This window comes from Montipora foliosa, chromosome 5, assembly GCF_036669935.1.
Source record: "Montipora foliosa isolate CH-2021 chromosome 5, ASM3666993v2, whole genome shotgun sequence".
In the NCBI taxonomy this organism is placed as follows: domain Eukaryota; kingdom Metazoa; phylum Cnidaria; class Anthozoa; order Scleractinia; family Acroporidae; genus Montipora; species Montipora foliosa.
Window position 1 is genome coordinate 3,089,122 of NC_090873.1, and position 13,670 is coordinate 3,102,791.

The window sequence follows — 13,670 nt, forward strand, 5'->3', positions numbered from 1 at the left end:
CGTCTCGAGAGACGAGACTTTCGTGTCGCGAGACGAGGCTCTCGTCTCTAGAGAAGCCTTTCGTCTCGCGAGACGGTTCGAAAAACTGTAAGAGTTTCCATGAACGTACACTTTTCTAAAGATTAACACATTCACGAAGAAGGTCGCTCTCCAAAACGGAGCACCTGATTCTAAAAGTATAATGGAAGATGCGGTTGTCGGCGGTGTATTATTGTGAAACGTTTGCATTATACTCCCGCAAAATTTTCGTGCTACACGGTACGTATGTTTCGTCCCTGCCAAGGGACTGATTTCAGAGACCTTTCAATAGCCGACCTTTCAAACATCGGGTTTGAAGTCCTATCCTGGTAACATTCAAATTTGTTGGTGGGGCACTGTCAGTGGTTGTTGCAATATGGACCTTAACTTTAACTTTTGTCAGCCAGGTATTTACATGTACGGTATATGCGTTGATATCATTATAAAGCTTATATCTTTTATCTTTTGGCGCTGTGCTTAGAACTCAACCATTCAAGCAAACACAACAGCGTTAAAAAATCTCATCTGGAACTACCGGTTGAGCTGACTATTTACAAAGTTGAAGATCTTTTAACGGGAGAAATGCATCCAGATGTTGCAAATTCAGCACGCAAATGTGGTTAAATTATTTGTGTGAATTGTATTCTGATTTTGCAGCCACCAGAATCAGCAAAATCAGTTTGCGCCCAAGCAGTTGGTCAGCTCCCACTATCAGTGCGACTGTGGATAAAAGCTGCAGCACTGGAAGAAGAGACCAAAGCCAAGAAACGAGTTTTCAGGAAAGGTAAGTACATTTGGAATTGGAGTGTGAAATATTTATACCATTGTTGTTGATATTGTTAATTTTTGAGTCATGAAGGGCTCTATTCATTGGTCTTGGTCTTTGTCTTCATAATTGAGGACTTTAAGATCTAAGACGGCGACGTCGACGAAAGCGTCATCTCAAAATATAACTTTGCACTGTCGTAAGTTCTCACGGTTAGGTCATCTCTTTCGTATCGTACAATGTGGGCGAAGTGTCCTAAAAATAAATTGGCTCGAGCGGTTTCAGTAAAAATAGAGACTGAAAGGTTCACATTTGTACGCTCGCGTTGTCGTCAAAACCAAAAAATTTGGTGATTTCACGTCGTTGTTGTGCAGAGGACCGCACTAATATTTGCTAAAATGCTTGCCGCACGAATATTTTTCCGCTTTTAACCAATGATATTGTTGTTTCGTGGCGTTCTCGTTGACGACCGCGTTTTAGATCTTATTATCATTATACGCAACAGCATGGTCGTCATCATCATCATCATCATCATTATGGTCTTGGTCTTTGTCTTCATAATTATCATTATCATTCGATGTATTTTGTCCTTCCCTTTCATTGGCCGAGAGCCCACCACGTGACCTGCAAATAACTGCCTTCAAATAAGTGTTTTGCTGCAAATATTCTGCTCATGCGCTGTTGACATCACGCTCTTGTGAGAAATTGGCAGATCTGTTCCCCGAGTTGTCAGAGAATGATTCGACATACATGTATCTTCAGTTGATCGAAAGAACAGTGATAATACTAAGAAAGGAAGAAAAGTTGCACTCAACGTATTTCGAGAGTATCTCAAGGAAAGAAAGGTAGACGAAGAGTCACTCGTGTCATCAACGTTAAGGACAAGTTGGCGAATGCATATGTATTGAAGAGAATTTATGCTGACGCCAGAAAAAAGAATGGCGAGCCTTACACCAAAGCTTCACTTGTCGGGATACGCTTTGAAAACTGTGAAATTCTTCAGCTTTGTTGATGCCTAGTGTTATTGAACGTTTGACTGTAAGTACAATTTGAAGTCTACAAATATAATTATGCTGAGAAGGAAACCAATTGATTGGTGCCATTACTCGACTCTGCAAGGCAGCGCGCGCTTACGGCTTCTCGGAAACAAAAACAAAAAACAAACTCGGTGATCGAATGATAAAACAATTATTGACCTCGGTTATCGCAAAATATCGTGCTTTGTCACTGTCTCGCAGATCAATTATTTGCCTCCACCTTCGGCTTCGGCAAATAATTGATCTGTGTGCCACTAACAAATCACGATATTTTGCTCAACCTCGTCCAATAATTGCTAATTATCCGCTACACTATCGTCTTCATCATCATCATCTTCATAATTATCGTCATCGTCATCACCTAAACCACCAACACCATCCTCATCGTGGTCATAATTGTCGCCATCGTCATCAACACTCATTCTCATCACGATCATTGTGGTCATAATAAATGTCATCATTACCGTCATCATATTAAGGTTTCGCAATGTCTGCATGGACCAGAATGATAACTGCAAACAACAAGAAAACAAATTATAAAGCAAAAACGAACACTGTTCCGGTTAAATTAGGAACAATTTTTTGAAAGTTTAAAAAGATGATTCTGCATAAAAACAGTACGAAAATATATACTATTCGCTAAAATGTTATTTACTAAAGAGGAATGTTTTAAGTCCTTTTTAAAATAGTTTCAGTTTATCTTCAAAACGCAGTTTCTCATGTGAATCATTCCACAGTTTGGCAGAGAAGAAACTATCATCATCGAACTTGTTGATGTTTTGCTTTTTTTGTGTGTGTGTGTGTGTGTATTGACATTCTCCAGCACTTGAGCAAATACCCAACTCAGTGAGGATCTGGAAAGCGGCAGTAGAGCTGGAAGGACCGGAGGATGCGCAGATCATGTTGAGCAGAGCAGTGGAATGTTGTCCCACGAGTGTTGAGGTACATACCGATTCGTAAAAAGAGTTGGCAGAGGTTAATGGTAAAGAACTGGTGATGTGTGGAGGCGTTGATGCGCAGCAAATCACTGGTTTGTTGTGGTCTATTACAACATAGATTGCTTGCTGGTCCTATTTAATTCCTGTAGAACCACCGTGCTTTATGTCTATTTATAATTCAACACATTGACACACTGCCCAAATATGGTAATAAAGCTCTATCCGTAGGTCTACATGACGTGTATTCGGCGATGTATGTAGATTTCGCAAGAGAATGTGAAAATGACGGACCGGCGCCTCTTCACAAAACTAGACCCTCCGTGAGGGTACACTGGGTTGCCTGTGGTACGTGCAGCCCCGGAGGGGGGGGGGGGGGGGGGCCACCCATATGGAACACACGGGGATGCTAGTCGGAAATTTTAAATTTAACCCCTGAAGGAGACCATCTGGGCGTGGCTCAAGCTTTTTGTGACTCCTAAAGGAGACCAATCTGGGCGTGACTTAAGCAAATTTTGACCTTGGCGGCTTAAAATATTGGCGCTTTGCCCGAAACACCCTAAGCGAGACCAAAATCCAAAATTTACACCCATAAGCGAGACGACGAGCATCCCCGTCTGTTTCATATGGGAGTACCCCCCCCCCCCCCCCCGGGCTTGCAAAAACTAACCAAAAGGTAATTAACAGGTCCTCACACGTTCGTACGACGAAACAGATCCTTTTCTGAGGTTAAAAACCTGGCTACTGGCCTAACTCTTCTTCCTACTTTCCCAACCGCGAGAAAACCGCGGTAAATCAGCCATCGCCAAAAAATGTTTTTTTTTCCTCAAAAAATATTTAAGTTAGGGGAAAAAATACATCATTTTAAAGCTAAGAAAATAAGCTTTCCAACAGCATATAACTTATTTACAGAAAACTGAAACATTTTATAAAAGCGAAAGTTGAACGAAAAAATTTAAGAAAAATAACAGTAAAATATGTTTTCTAGGCAAAATTTGGTCATTTTAGCGTTGATTACGAATTTTTGGATGCAAAACTAATATTTTCTGCAATTTATCTGCCTTCTTGGACATAAATTCGACCGAAAACTGATAAGGCACGAATATTTTTAGATTTTTAGGAATAATAGATAACGTGGTTCAATGCGTAATGTGATAATGCGATAAAAGTGTCAAATTTGCGACCCATTGCTAACGGCAACGGAAGCGATCGCATTACGAATAATTAACCTCTGTTGCCAAAAACCACTCAAATAACCGGTCAGTGTAAAACGCAGACTGCAGACTGCAGACCAGGGATAAAATGCAGACTGAGGGTAAAATGCAGACTGCAGACTGTGGGTTAGTAAAATAATAATGAAAAAAGAGTTATAAGAGTGTTAGTAGCCGTTTGTACTTTCACACTGAAACCCCAACACAGCTCCCATCGCTTTGGTTGCCCCACCGCATGTTTTATCGAACGAAAAAGGACAGTTTCGTTAAGTGAGTTGCTTTTAGGCAAAGAAGTCACCACCCCGTAATTCATATGCCCAAGATACCGGGTTTTTGTAAGTTTCTTTTTCTGTCAAGTGTGATAAAGTTTGACAATGAAATGAGCGAAGTCAAAACAAAGATCACAATCGCCCAACTCTTGTTTATGCAAAGTCAAAATTTACTCTCCAAGACGTGTACGACGTGATTTATCACCAGGTAATTCCATCATTTTGGAAATAGCAGCTACTTTATTATTCATCTGCGTCACAAGTTTTCACTGATTTTGGGGCTCATTTTGTTGAAACTCAAGCACGCTTCCAACAGGCCTGTGAACCCTTCCTGCTTACAGAGCAATACTAAAAAACTTCTCCCATACCACATTTGAACCTTAAGCTCGAAAATTCAATACACAACATGATATTATAATTCACAAAGGCAGAAAATACCACAGAATCCTTTTCCAGCGAAAATTTTATTGAAACAAACAACATATTTGCTCTTAGAGGCGAAAACCTCTTCCTATTTGATTGCGTGCGTGAAGACAAGAAACTCAATTGTGTCAAATTACCATGTACTTCAGGTAAATACTGCTCACTTTGATTTCGTCTCGACGGGCGATAGATTGTTGTCGAAGTCCAGTACTCGTCGCTTTTGAGATTCATGCCTAGTTTATCCAACTGACTTTCCATTATTGAGCTCCATAAGGGTATATTTTGTTTAAGGATCCACTAAAACGCCATTCGCGTTGCATGACTTTCGACGCCATTGCAGGCTAAGTTAATGATTCTACTGTGTCCACAAGAGAAATCTACGCAGTTCCACTACCCTCTCTATCCTAAGAAAATACGCGCAGAAGGCTCTATACACAAAGACACTACTTACCAGGGGAGTGACAGGCAAGACTTTTACCGACACGGAAAAAAAAAAAAAAAACCAGATGCTTCTGTGAAGCATACACTGGGTTGCCTGTGGTACGTGCTACAGAAAATCAGAAGGCACTGAATTGTGTGGTATTGAAATACAGCATTCCAGTCTCTGAAGAATAACAAATAAAAGAGAAGCGAGAAACATTGGCTTCTGGGCTGACATGTTGATAATTTTCAAGTTCCCTCACAACTTCTTTTTACCACAAGTGTGCCCTCTGAGCATCTGAAGGCTTTCTAATACTAAAGTTCACTGAAGTTAAGCCCTGCCGGGCGGGGTTAGTGTTTGGATGGGAGACCGAAACAATGTACCCCTCTTAAAACAGAAGCATCGGACCGAAAATACTATTAACTCTAACAAATGCGAACTCAGCAAGGTACAGATCTTGTTAGCTTGCTTTATGGAAAACAAATATTGATGAAAAAGCAAATAACTATTGATACACAGTTTTCAGAAAGAGCAAAAGGAAGTTTCCCGGACGGTCGATCGAGAATAAAATATTTACGACATCAAAACAACATTAATTTTGAACTGTGAATATAGAGTATAAAAAGTTACGATCAGCGACAAACATTTTGGGAGATTTTTGCTACGTTCAAGTAAATTGCAAAATCGAAAAGTGACATGGCCGGAATTCAGCGGGCGCCCTGATTACGTTACCGCTGCATGTTTACTCGTCAAACAGTGAAGCATCTGTGTCAAATGATGGCAAGATACCGGGTTTTTAAAAAGTTTCTTTTTCTGTCAAGTGTTATAAAGTTTGACAATGAAATGAGCGAAGTCAAAACAAAGATCACAATCGCCCAACTCTTGTTTATGCAAAGTCAAAATTTACTCTCCAAGACGCGTACGACGTTATTATCACCAGGTAATTCCATCATTTTGGAAATAGCAGCTACTTTATTATTCATCTGCGTCACAAGTTTTCACTGATTTTGGGGCTCATTTTGTTGAAACTCGAGCACGCTTTCAACAGGCCTGTGAACCCTTCCCGCTTACAGAGCAAAACTAAAAAACTTCTCCCATATCACATTTGAACCTTAAGCTCGAAAATTCAATACACAACATGATATTATAATTCACAAAGGCAGAAAATACCACAGAATCCTTTTCCAGCGAAAGTTTTATTGAAACAAACAACATATTTGCTCTTAGAGGCGAAAACCTCTTCCTATTTCATTGCGTGCGTGAAGACAACAAACTCAATTGTGTCAAATTACCTTGTACTTCAGGTAAATACTGCTCACTTTGATTTCGTCTCGACGGGCGATAGATTGTTGTCGAAGTCCAGTACTCGTCGCTTTTGAGATTCATGCCTAGTTTATCCAACTGACTTTCCATTATTGAGCTCCATAAGGGTATATTTTGTTTAAGGATCCACTAAAACGCCATTCGCGTTGCATGACTTTCGACGCCATTGCAGGCTAAGTTAATGATTCTACTGTGTCCACCAGAGAAATCTACGCAGTTCCCACTACCCTCTCGATCCTACGAAAATACGCGCAGAAGGCTCTATCCACAAAGACACCACTTAGCAGGGGAGTGACAGGCAAGACTTTTACCGACACGGAAAAAAAAAAAAAAAAAAAGAAAAAAAAAAAAAAAAAATAAAAAAAAGAAAACAAACAAACTAAAAGCAGACCTCGACTGGGTTTGCCTTATAAGGCAACCCAGTAAAAAAACGAAAAAAAAAAAAAAAAGAAAACAAACAAACTAAACGTAGACCTCGACTGGGTTTGCCTTATAAGGCAACCCAGTAATTAATGTTACAAGTTCGAAATCTTTCATTTGTTATCAATGTGTTGAATAACAGTTGTAGCGCTCAAGCTTGCGTGATGTCGCCTAATTTTAGCCTACTCGGCCTTCGGCCTCGTCGGCTAAGTATTACGCGATATCACGCTCGCTTTCGCGCTATAACAGTTAAATGTGTGCAACTGTGCGTATATGTATATGATAAGTGCAGCTGCGCTTTAGCTGCAAAGCTTTTGTTAAGTTTACCTTAAAATTCCTGCTGCTATTCATAGGAATAAGAAGGAACCAGTAAAAAAAACTTCCATCTCTTAATAACCTCGACGTGGACTTTTCAGCCGTAACCTTTATTGTGTCTTTTGCGAATAAAGATAGGGTGAACACATGAATGAGAAGTTTGGATACTCCTTTAAAGTTTAGGGAGCACTCGAGAAGGCAGAGTTCCAGTGGGCTGTGCCTCGAGCAATTCTTACATTCTCTGGTGCGCTCCACCCTCCCAAATGCATCCATTACTCCACAGACCCATGCTGAACGTGAACAATTCGAAATCTAATGTTCCAAGCTTTGGTATTCGTGAGCACAAACACACTAAGAACAAGAAAGAGAGGATTTATGTCAAGAGCGGACCGCTATCTGCGCCTGTATATGCTTCCAGTCCGCTGGGGGTAAATTGATCATTGTAAAGCGCCTTTGAGACGTTTGTGAGAAAGGCGCTATATAACTGCACCACTTCTACTCTAAGTTTCTTTCTTGAGGCCAATTTACCTCGTCAGCAAAACCAACGAAAGTTCGCAGTCCTAATTTTTATTCTCAACGGTATTTTTATTTTAGATTTTCCTCTTATGGCAACAAAAAGTTTTCATTTTGTGTGCTGCACGAGTTACAGTCATTTGAGTTACAACTGATGAAGAGAGAGGCCTGAGTCCACGTCCCATTTTATATCTTCATTGCATGCAAAGCAGTTTATGGCGTCATACAAAAACTACACTTAAAACTCGATAGTTAGTCCAAGTGACTACTACTACATGTTGGTTTGCTGTCGAAATGCAACACACGAGGGGCGTGATTTTACATCAAATTGGAAATTATGATTGTTTTGGTGGAAAGCTATGTTTAGCAACGGAAAATATCACAAGACGTTTTACTGCTAAGTAGTTAATGCCAGTCGCCGTTATAACAGAATCTATTACACTTTGTTCTTTTCCAGCTCTGGCTTGCTCTTGCTCGACTGGAAACTTACGAAAATGCGAGAAAGGTAAGGAACAAAGGCTTAGTGCTCGCTGTCTTGTAAGATGTTGTTTATCGCTGCAGACTGGTGTAACAGAAGTATTGCGCAGAAAGTTGACGGCATTTCAAAAACTGCGGGCGATTTTGAGTCGCCCAATCATTTGGTAAACAGAGCTACTCGTGTGGCAACAAAATACACCTTATTCCAAAATGGCCGCTGATTTATGCGGATACAAATTGGCCCTTGTTGCCTCGTTCAAGATAACATATTCTTTGAATTTTAAGCTTAAAAACGAGGCATCAAGGGCTAATTTGAATAAAAACAAAAGAATAATTATTTAAATGGCGGCCATTTTGGAATAAGGTGTATAGCAAAAAGTTTAATAGGTGCTATTCCTTTTTGAAGCACTAGCATCATGCTCCAGTCATCATGGACACTAATACATGGACATGTACATGTAAGAAACGGATGCTAGAATGACTAGAATGCCATCCTACATGTAGTTGGTTTAAGGGCCCACTGACGTATTTTTTGGGGTAAGTTGCTAAGGATGTAATGATTAAGTAATTTGAGAGAATTTGGCATTATTTTGGTCAGTTTCCAACTTTTGTAAGCCAATGACCCTAAATATGACGTCATCATACCACACCCATGGTCACGTGACCAATAAAAGAAAACTCTAAATTTGTCTCCGTGCTACACAATTTGGGTATTTAATCGATGGTTTGATAATTTGTATTCGTTTTGCATCCAGCCAAGCATGGTTTTCTTTTTATTTTGAAAAATGTTCTTTTTAGAGACATAAACAATACTGAAATACCCATAACTTTTTCAAAAAAGATGATTTTAAAAAATCAATGCTTAGCGATATTCTGTATTTGGGGTGAAACGTGCCATGTAAAAAGAAATTTAATTCAATTTAAAACCGCCGGAAATTAAGCTTTTTCTCAAACTGGAAGTCAGGTCGTTTACGCATGCGCAGTTGATCTGAGAACGAGGGCGAGGAATGGCGAGGAAAAACCTTCGATGGAAACAACAGTTTGTGCGATGACTTTTGCTTGTGAGTGGGTTTTCTTGTCAGCTCATGATATGATGACGTCAGTTACCAGAAGTAACATTTCACTTCCTTAGCAACGCGCGAAAGATCCGTCTGTGGGCCCTTAAGGGTGTAGCTCTCACGAGTCTTCTCAGCTCAGTTGTGGAGCATCCGAACTCGGAATGTCATACGACCAACTCCAACCTTTCGGGATCACTCGGGTTTTTTCCGAATGTGGCCGAGTTATCGCCGATGAATACGCTTCTCTTCATCCGGTGTTGGTCTGACTGGAACCAAAACTCAATGTCTTAAAAAAAACTGAGGAGAAAGTGCTGCCTTTGTAATGATACCTACAGATGGTTTGGCTTTCAAGGACTATAAACTACTGTAGGCTTAGTGTTACAATCGTTTGAGAACCCAAATCCTGTTCGGATTCTGGTGTTGTGGTCTACAGTATCTCTGTCAGCATACGGTCGACCTAACTGGGTTAGCTTGAAGGGCTTCTTGGCGAATGAGCCCATAATAACAAAAGTACAGCCAGGACTCAGGTTATTAATTTTTCCGGGACCTGGATAAAAAGTGAAAAGAACTGAAATTCTTAATCATTGCTACAGAAAAACTGTCCAGTGCAGCACGTGCTTAAACGTTTGATCTTTTGTCAATTTACAAGCTTTTATGAATTTATCACTTCAGGTATTAAACAAAGCACGCGAAAATATCCCAACCGATCGCCAGATCTGGATAACAGCAGCTAAGCTCGAAGAAGCTAATGACAACCTTCCTATGGTGGAAAAAATCATTGACAGAGGTAAGAAGAGTAATGTCAGCGCAGAAAAAAAAGTTGAATTTGAGGTGTGCAATTGGATAAGGAAAGGAAAAACAGGAAAGGAACTTTATCTAATGTCTAGTCGTTCTAGTGCTGGAGCGCTAATTGAGGACACTGTAAACTGAAATTAACAATTAACGCAAATCAAGTCAAATGTTGGTTTTTTTGAGAAGAGGGGAAAACCAGAGTACCCGGAGAAAACCTCTTGGTGCAGAGAAGAGAACCAATAAACTCAACCCACATATGACACCGAGACCCAGAATCGAACCCGGTTACATTGGTGGGAGGCGAGTGCTCTTACCACTGCGCCATCCCTGGATTGGTACCATTGTTGTTAGGGCCTAAATTATTACTTTTACAGCACCTTGTTTATCGACTTCCTCATGTTTGGGGACCCCAAATTATTATTCTTAATTATCATCAACAAAAACAACAACTTTTTTAAATGCTCGAGTTTTACTGCTTTCACTCCACTGGATACACACCTCAAGAAGCTCAGTGTTTGCATGGAAATAGGAATATTGAAACAGTGATAAGACCCGGGAAGGTGACAAGTTAATTTTGTTCATTTGTGGTGTAGATTCTCCTACAATTAAGGTTTTTTTTACAAGTTTATCGTTAAACGGGCTCCATCACCGTCATTCTATTCGGCGCTCCTTTGGAGTCTTAAAATCAGTCTTAAAACCAATGAAAGCTTACAACTAATGATGCAGTTAAGTTGAATCACATGTGTAAGGAAAGTGGTACTGGTTTGAGACTGGCAACTGTCTTCTGTTCTGACGCGTGCCAAGGATGGAAAACGTTTGCAGTTTAAAAGACGTAGTTTAAACTGTTCAAAGTCTCACACCTCATATTAATGATTTCATCCGCTATAAACGTACAGTACAGTGGACGATACCTCCTGTAAAAAAAAGATATTGTAATTTATATCTGTCCTAAATTTCAATGATTCTTAAGGTGGCTAAAACCTGTTAACACAATTTTAAGAGACTGGCCCATAAGAAGGATTGGCTCTCCAACACTTTTTCACAGAAAGGCAAATAACGGTGGTACCATATGAAAGACAAGTTTTCCTAAATGAGGATGCTCTCCTATTATTAGGTCACCACAGCAAAAGGAACACCCTGCATGTTAATTGCTTATATTGATACAAACGAACTTGGTGACCTTTTTTTGTGAAATAGTGAAATTACTGCCCCTTTTTATTACCATTGTCCAAACCGGTGTTAAACCAAAAAGCTCTAAAATTGTAATGAAGCAGTGAAAGGCTTAAGAGAATATTACACTTAACTGTGCAGTTATATACAAGGAAATCAATCAATTCCGGTCAAAACATCTCAGCACACAGTTGCTCCCAAAAGATTGTTCAGAAACATAAATTTTTCAATTTGGTGTTTAGATTTGACAATTATTCTACGAGGGCTCGTGGATATGAAGTGATAGATAATCTTTTTATATCCGGCAGGCCCAAGTAGAATGATTGTTTTATTAAAATTTCGAGGATCAACAACTCTTCCATGTAATTTGATTTGCAACAAAAATGGCAACACGTGGCCAATTTTTCTCAGAGCTGCAAAATTGTTTCCTTGACCACATTAGGTACAGCAGGTATATGAACTGATAAGCCTGTGTCCGGCGAGACAATGAAAATGCAGGAAATCTGATATCCGTAGTTCAGTTTTTGATAAAAGAGTTTATAAGCTTGAAACGAATTCTCCGTACGAAGCTATAGAAGCCATTTAGATCGCTATTTGTATAATAATGTTTCAGGGTTTCATGTTGAAGTTACTTTGTCAGTTGAAGAGTTTTAGTGAACAACATCACATTTTGCCACGTTTTGCTTTTCAGCTGTGACGTCTTTAAGGGCAAACGGCGTCGAAATCAACAGAGATCAGTGGATTAAGGATGCAGAGGAGAGCGAAAAAGCTGACAGTGTGGTCACATGTAGAGCTATAATGTAAGGATTTGGTTTTGGGCCAAAAGAAAAGATCTGTCTTGATTGAAAACGAGTGGGTGTGTGAGAAGGAGCATGGTCCCCCTCCCCCCACCCCCTTCCCCGAGAAAGAAACGGGGCCGTCCCTATATTGGCCGAGTCGGAAAATACCATAATACTTTTGTTGTCCCCGCAATTTTTACGTCAGCATTGTTTCCAGTTTCTCTTGGGACTTAACAATGGTCCCAAGAGAAAACGAAAAACAATTCTTGTTCAAATTTTTGGGGGACAAGCATGGTATTTCCCGCTTCAACCAATTGCTATTACACCCTCCCAGCCCCTTTCAGCCCTACTTCCCAACATCTTCTCACAAACCCTCTTCAATCCCTACATGGTCCCTTTAACCCCACCTCCTACCATCCCCTACTTTTATAACCTTCTTGGTCTTCCAGGTAGGATATGTCCCTGATGAACCGCGTTTTCGCGATTTTCAAAATTGTGGCAAGGTTCCATCTTAAGTAACTCCATTGGTTTTATGAGTGAGATAAACAGGTTATCGTGGTTGTCGTTGTCAATTATTTCAACTCATAAGTCACTTGACAACTTGATAATGAAAATCATTTCCCACGAAATGTCCCACACTCTTAAGTTTCGACGCGATCTTCTCTGCACTAATGGCATGGAAGTCTTCAACCTCTTCCAGTATCTCAAAGATGGTGTAATTCCATCTGTTGTCGCCTTCTTTTTGATAAAGATGTTATGAAACCTCAACCTCTTCCCAAAAAGCATAGCTTGATAAAAATTTGATCATTTGGTGCATTTGCCTAAGAATAACTATTCTTGATTATAGTAACCTTCCTTTTGACAACGTGAGAGGATGTCTGACACCCAGATGATATCACTCTATCAACTTTAGAGAATCATCGATGTAATCGCGTTATAATAAAATATAACAATAAATATTTTACTGATATTTACAGCAACACTGTAATCGGCATTGGGGTGGAAGAAGAAGACAGAAAACACACAGTGGATGGATGATGCTGACAGTGTAAGAGAGTGTCCCTTTGCAATGAGGTTGTCCACCGTTTTATCCTGCCCTGTGTTATTTGAAGTACTCATGGCCTTTGAATCGTTGCTTCATCTGGTAAAATTCCCTTAAAATGATTTAAATTATGTCTTAATTTACAGTGTGTTGTAATGTCGCTCTTTCGAGTGCGCAAGCGCTATCTATGCACACGCTCTGTTCAGTTTTTCCTAGACAAGAAGAGCGTCTGGTTGCGTGCTGCACACTTCGAAAAGAATCAGGGGACAAGGTAAGTCGACGCCATATCGAGGTTGTTGCGGTAACTGGTTAACAAATGAAAGTGACTGTCATGTCAAATGAAAACCTAGTTGCAAGCTTTGATTAGCTCTTTTGCAATGGTTATTTCTTCTTTTAAAGCGATCGTGTGAAGTGGCCCATGTGTTGTTTATCTTTGTGCAACTTTGTAATCTCTATCTCAAAGAGAGTCTTTGGAGTCCTTGTTACAGAATTGCACGTTAAGCAACTGCCCGAAAGCAAGGAAGTTTGTGGCTGATGGGTGCAAAATCCAAGTGGCTGGCTGTAAGTATAAGTATTAGTTATTGCTGGTACGAACCTTACTTCGGCAAATGAAGGGCATAAGAGATTTAAGGCTTGATCTGTGCGATGATACCTGTGCAGTGTTCTTCCAGTTGTGCTTTCTTTCCAACTGGGAGCTGTGA

The 13,670-nt window shown here is 40.0% G+C and overlaps 2 protein-coding genes across 2 annotated transcripts in view; both read left to right on the forward strand.

The window, feature by feature from the left end:
• Positions 1 to 13,001, forward strand: part of LOC138003385 (pre-mRNA-processing factor 6-like) — a 28,191-nt gene extending 15,190 nt beyond the window's left edge. The window contains exons 11-16 of the mRNA XM_068849430.1: positions 676 to 802; positions 2,645 to 2,763; positions 8,109 to 8,156; positions 9,859 to 9,973; positions 11,840 to 11,948; positions 12,905 to 13,001. Of these exons, the coding sequence (XP_068705531.1) occupies positions 676 to 802; positions 2,645 to 2,763; positions 8,109 to 8,156; positions 9,859 to 9,973; positions 11,840 to 11,948; positions 12,905 to 12,965 (579 nt within the window). The 3' untranslated portion in view covers positions 12,966 to 13,001. The remainder of the gene's footprint in view (positions 1 to 675; positions 803 to 2,644; positions 2,764 to 8,108; positions 8,157 to 9,858; positions 9,974 to 11,839; positions 11,949 to 12,904) is intronic.
• Positions 13,002 to 13,156: 155 nt separating this feature from the next.
• Positions 13,157 to 13,670, forward strand: part of LOC138004591 (pre-mRNA-processing factor 6-like) — a 40,366-nt gene continuing 39,852 nt past the window's right edge. Inside the window, exon 1 of the mRNA XM_068851142.1 lies at positions 13,157 to 13,240. Within this exon, the coding sequence (XP_068707243.1) occupies positions 13,157 to 13,240 (84 nt within the window). The remainder of the gene's footprint in view (positions 13,241 to 13,670) is intronic.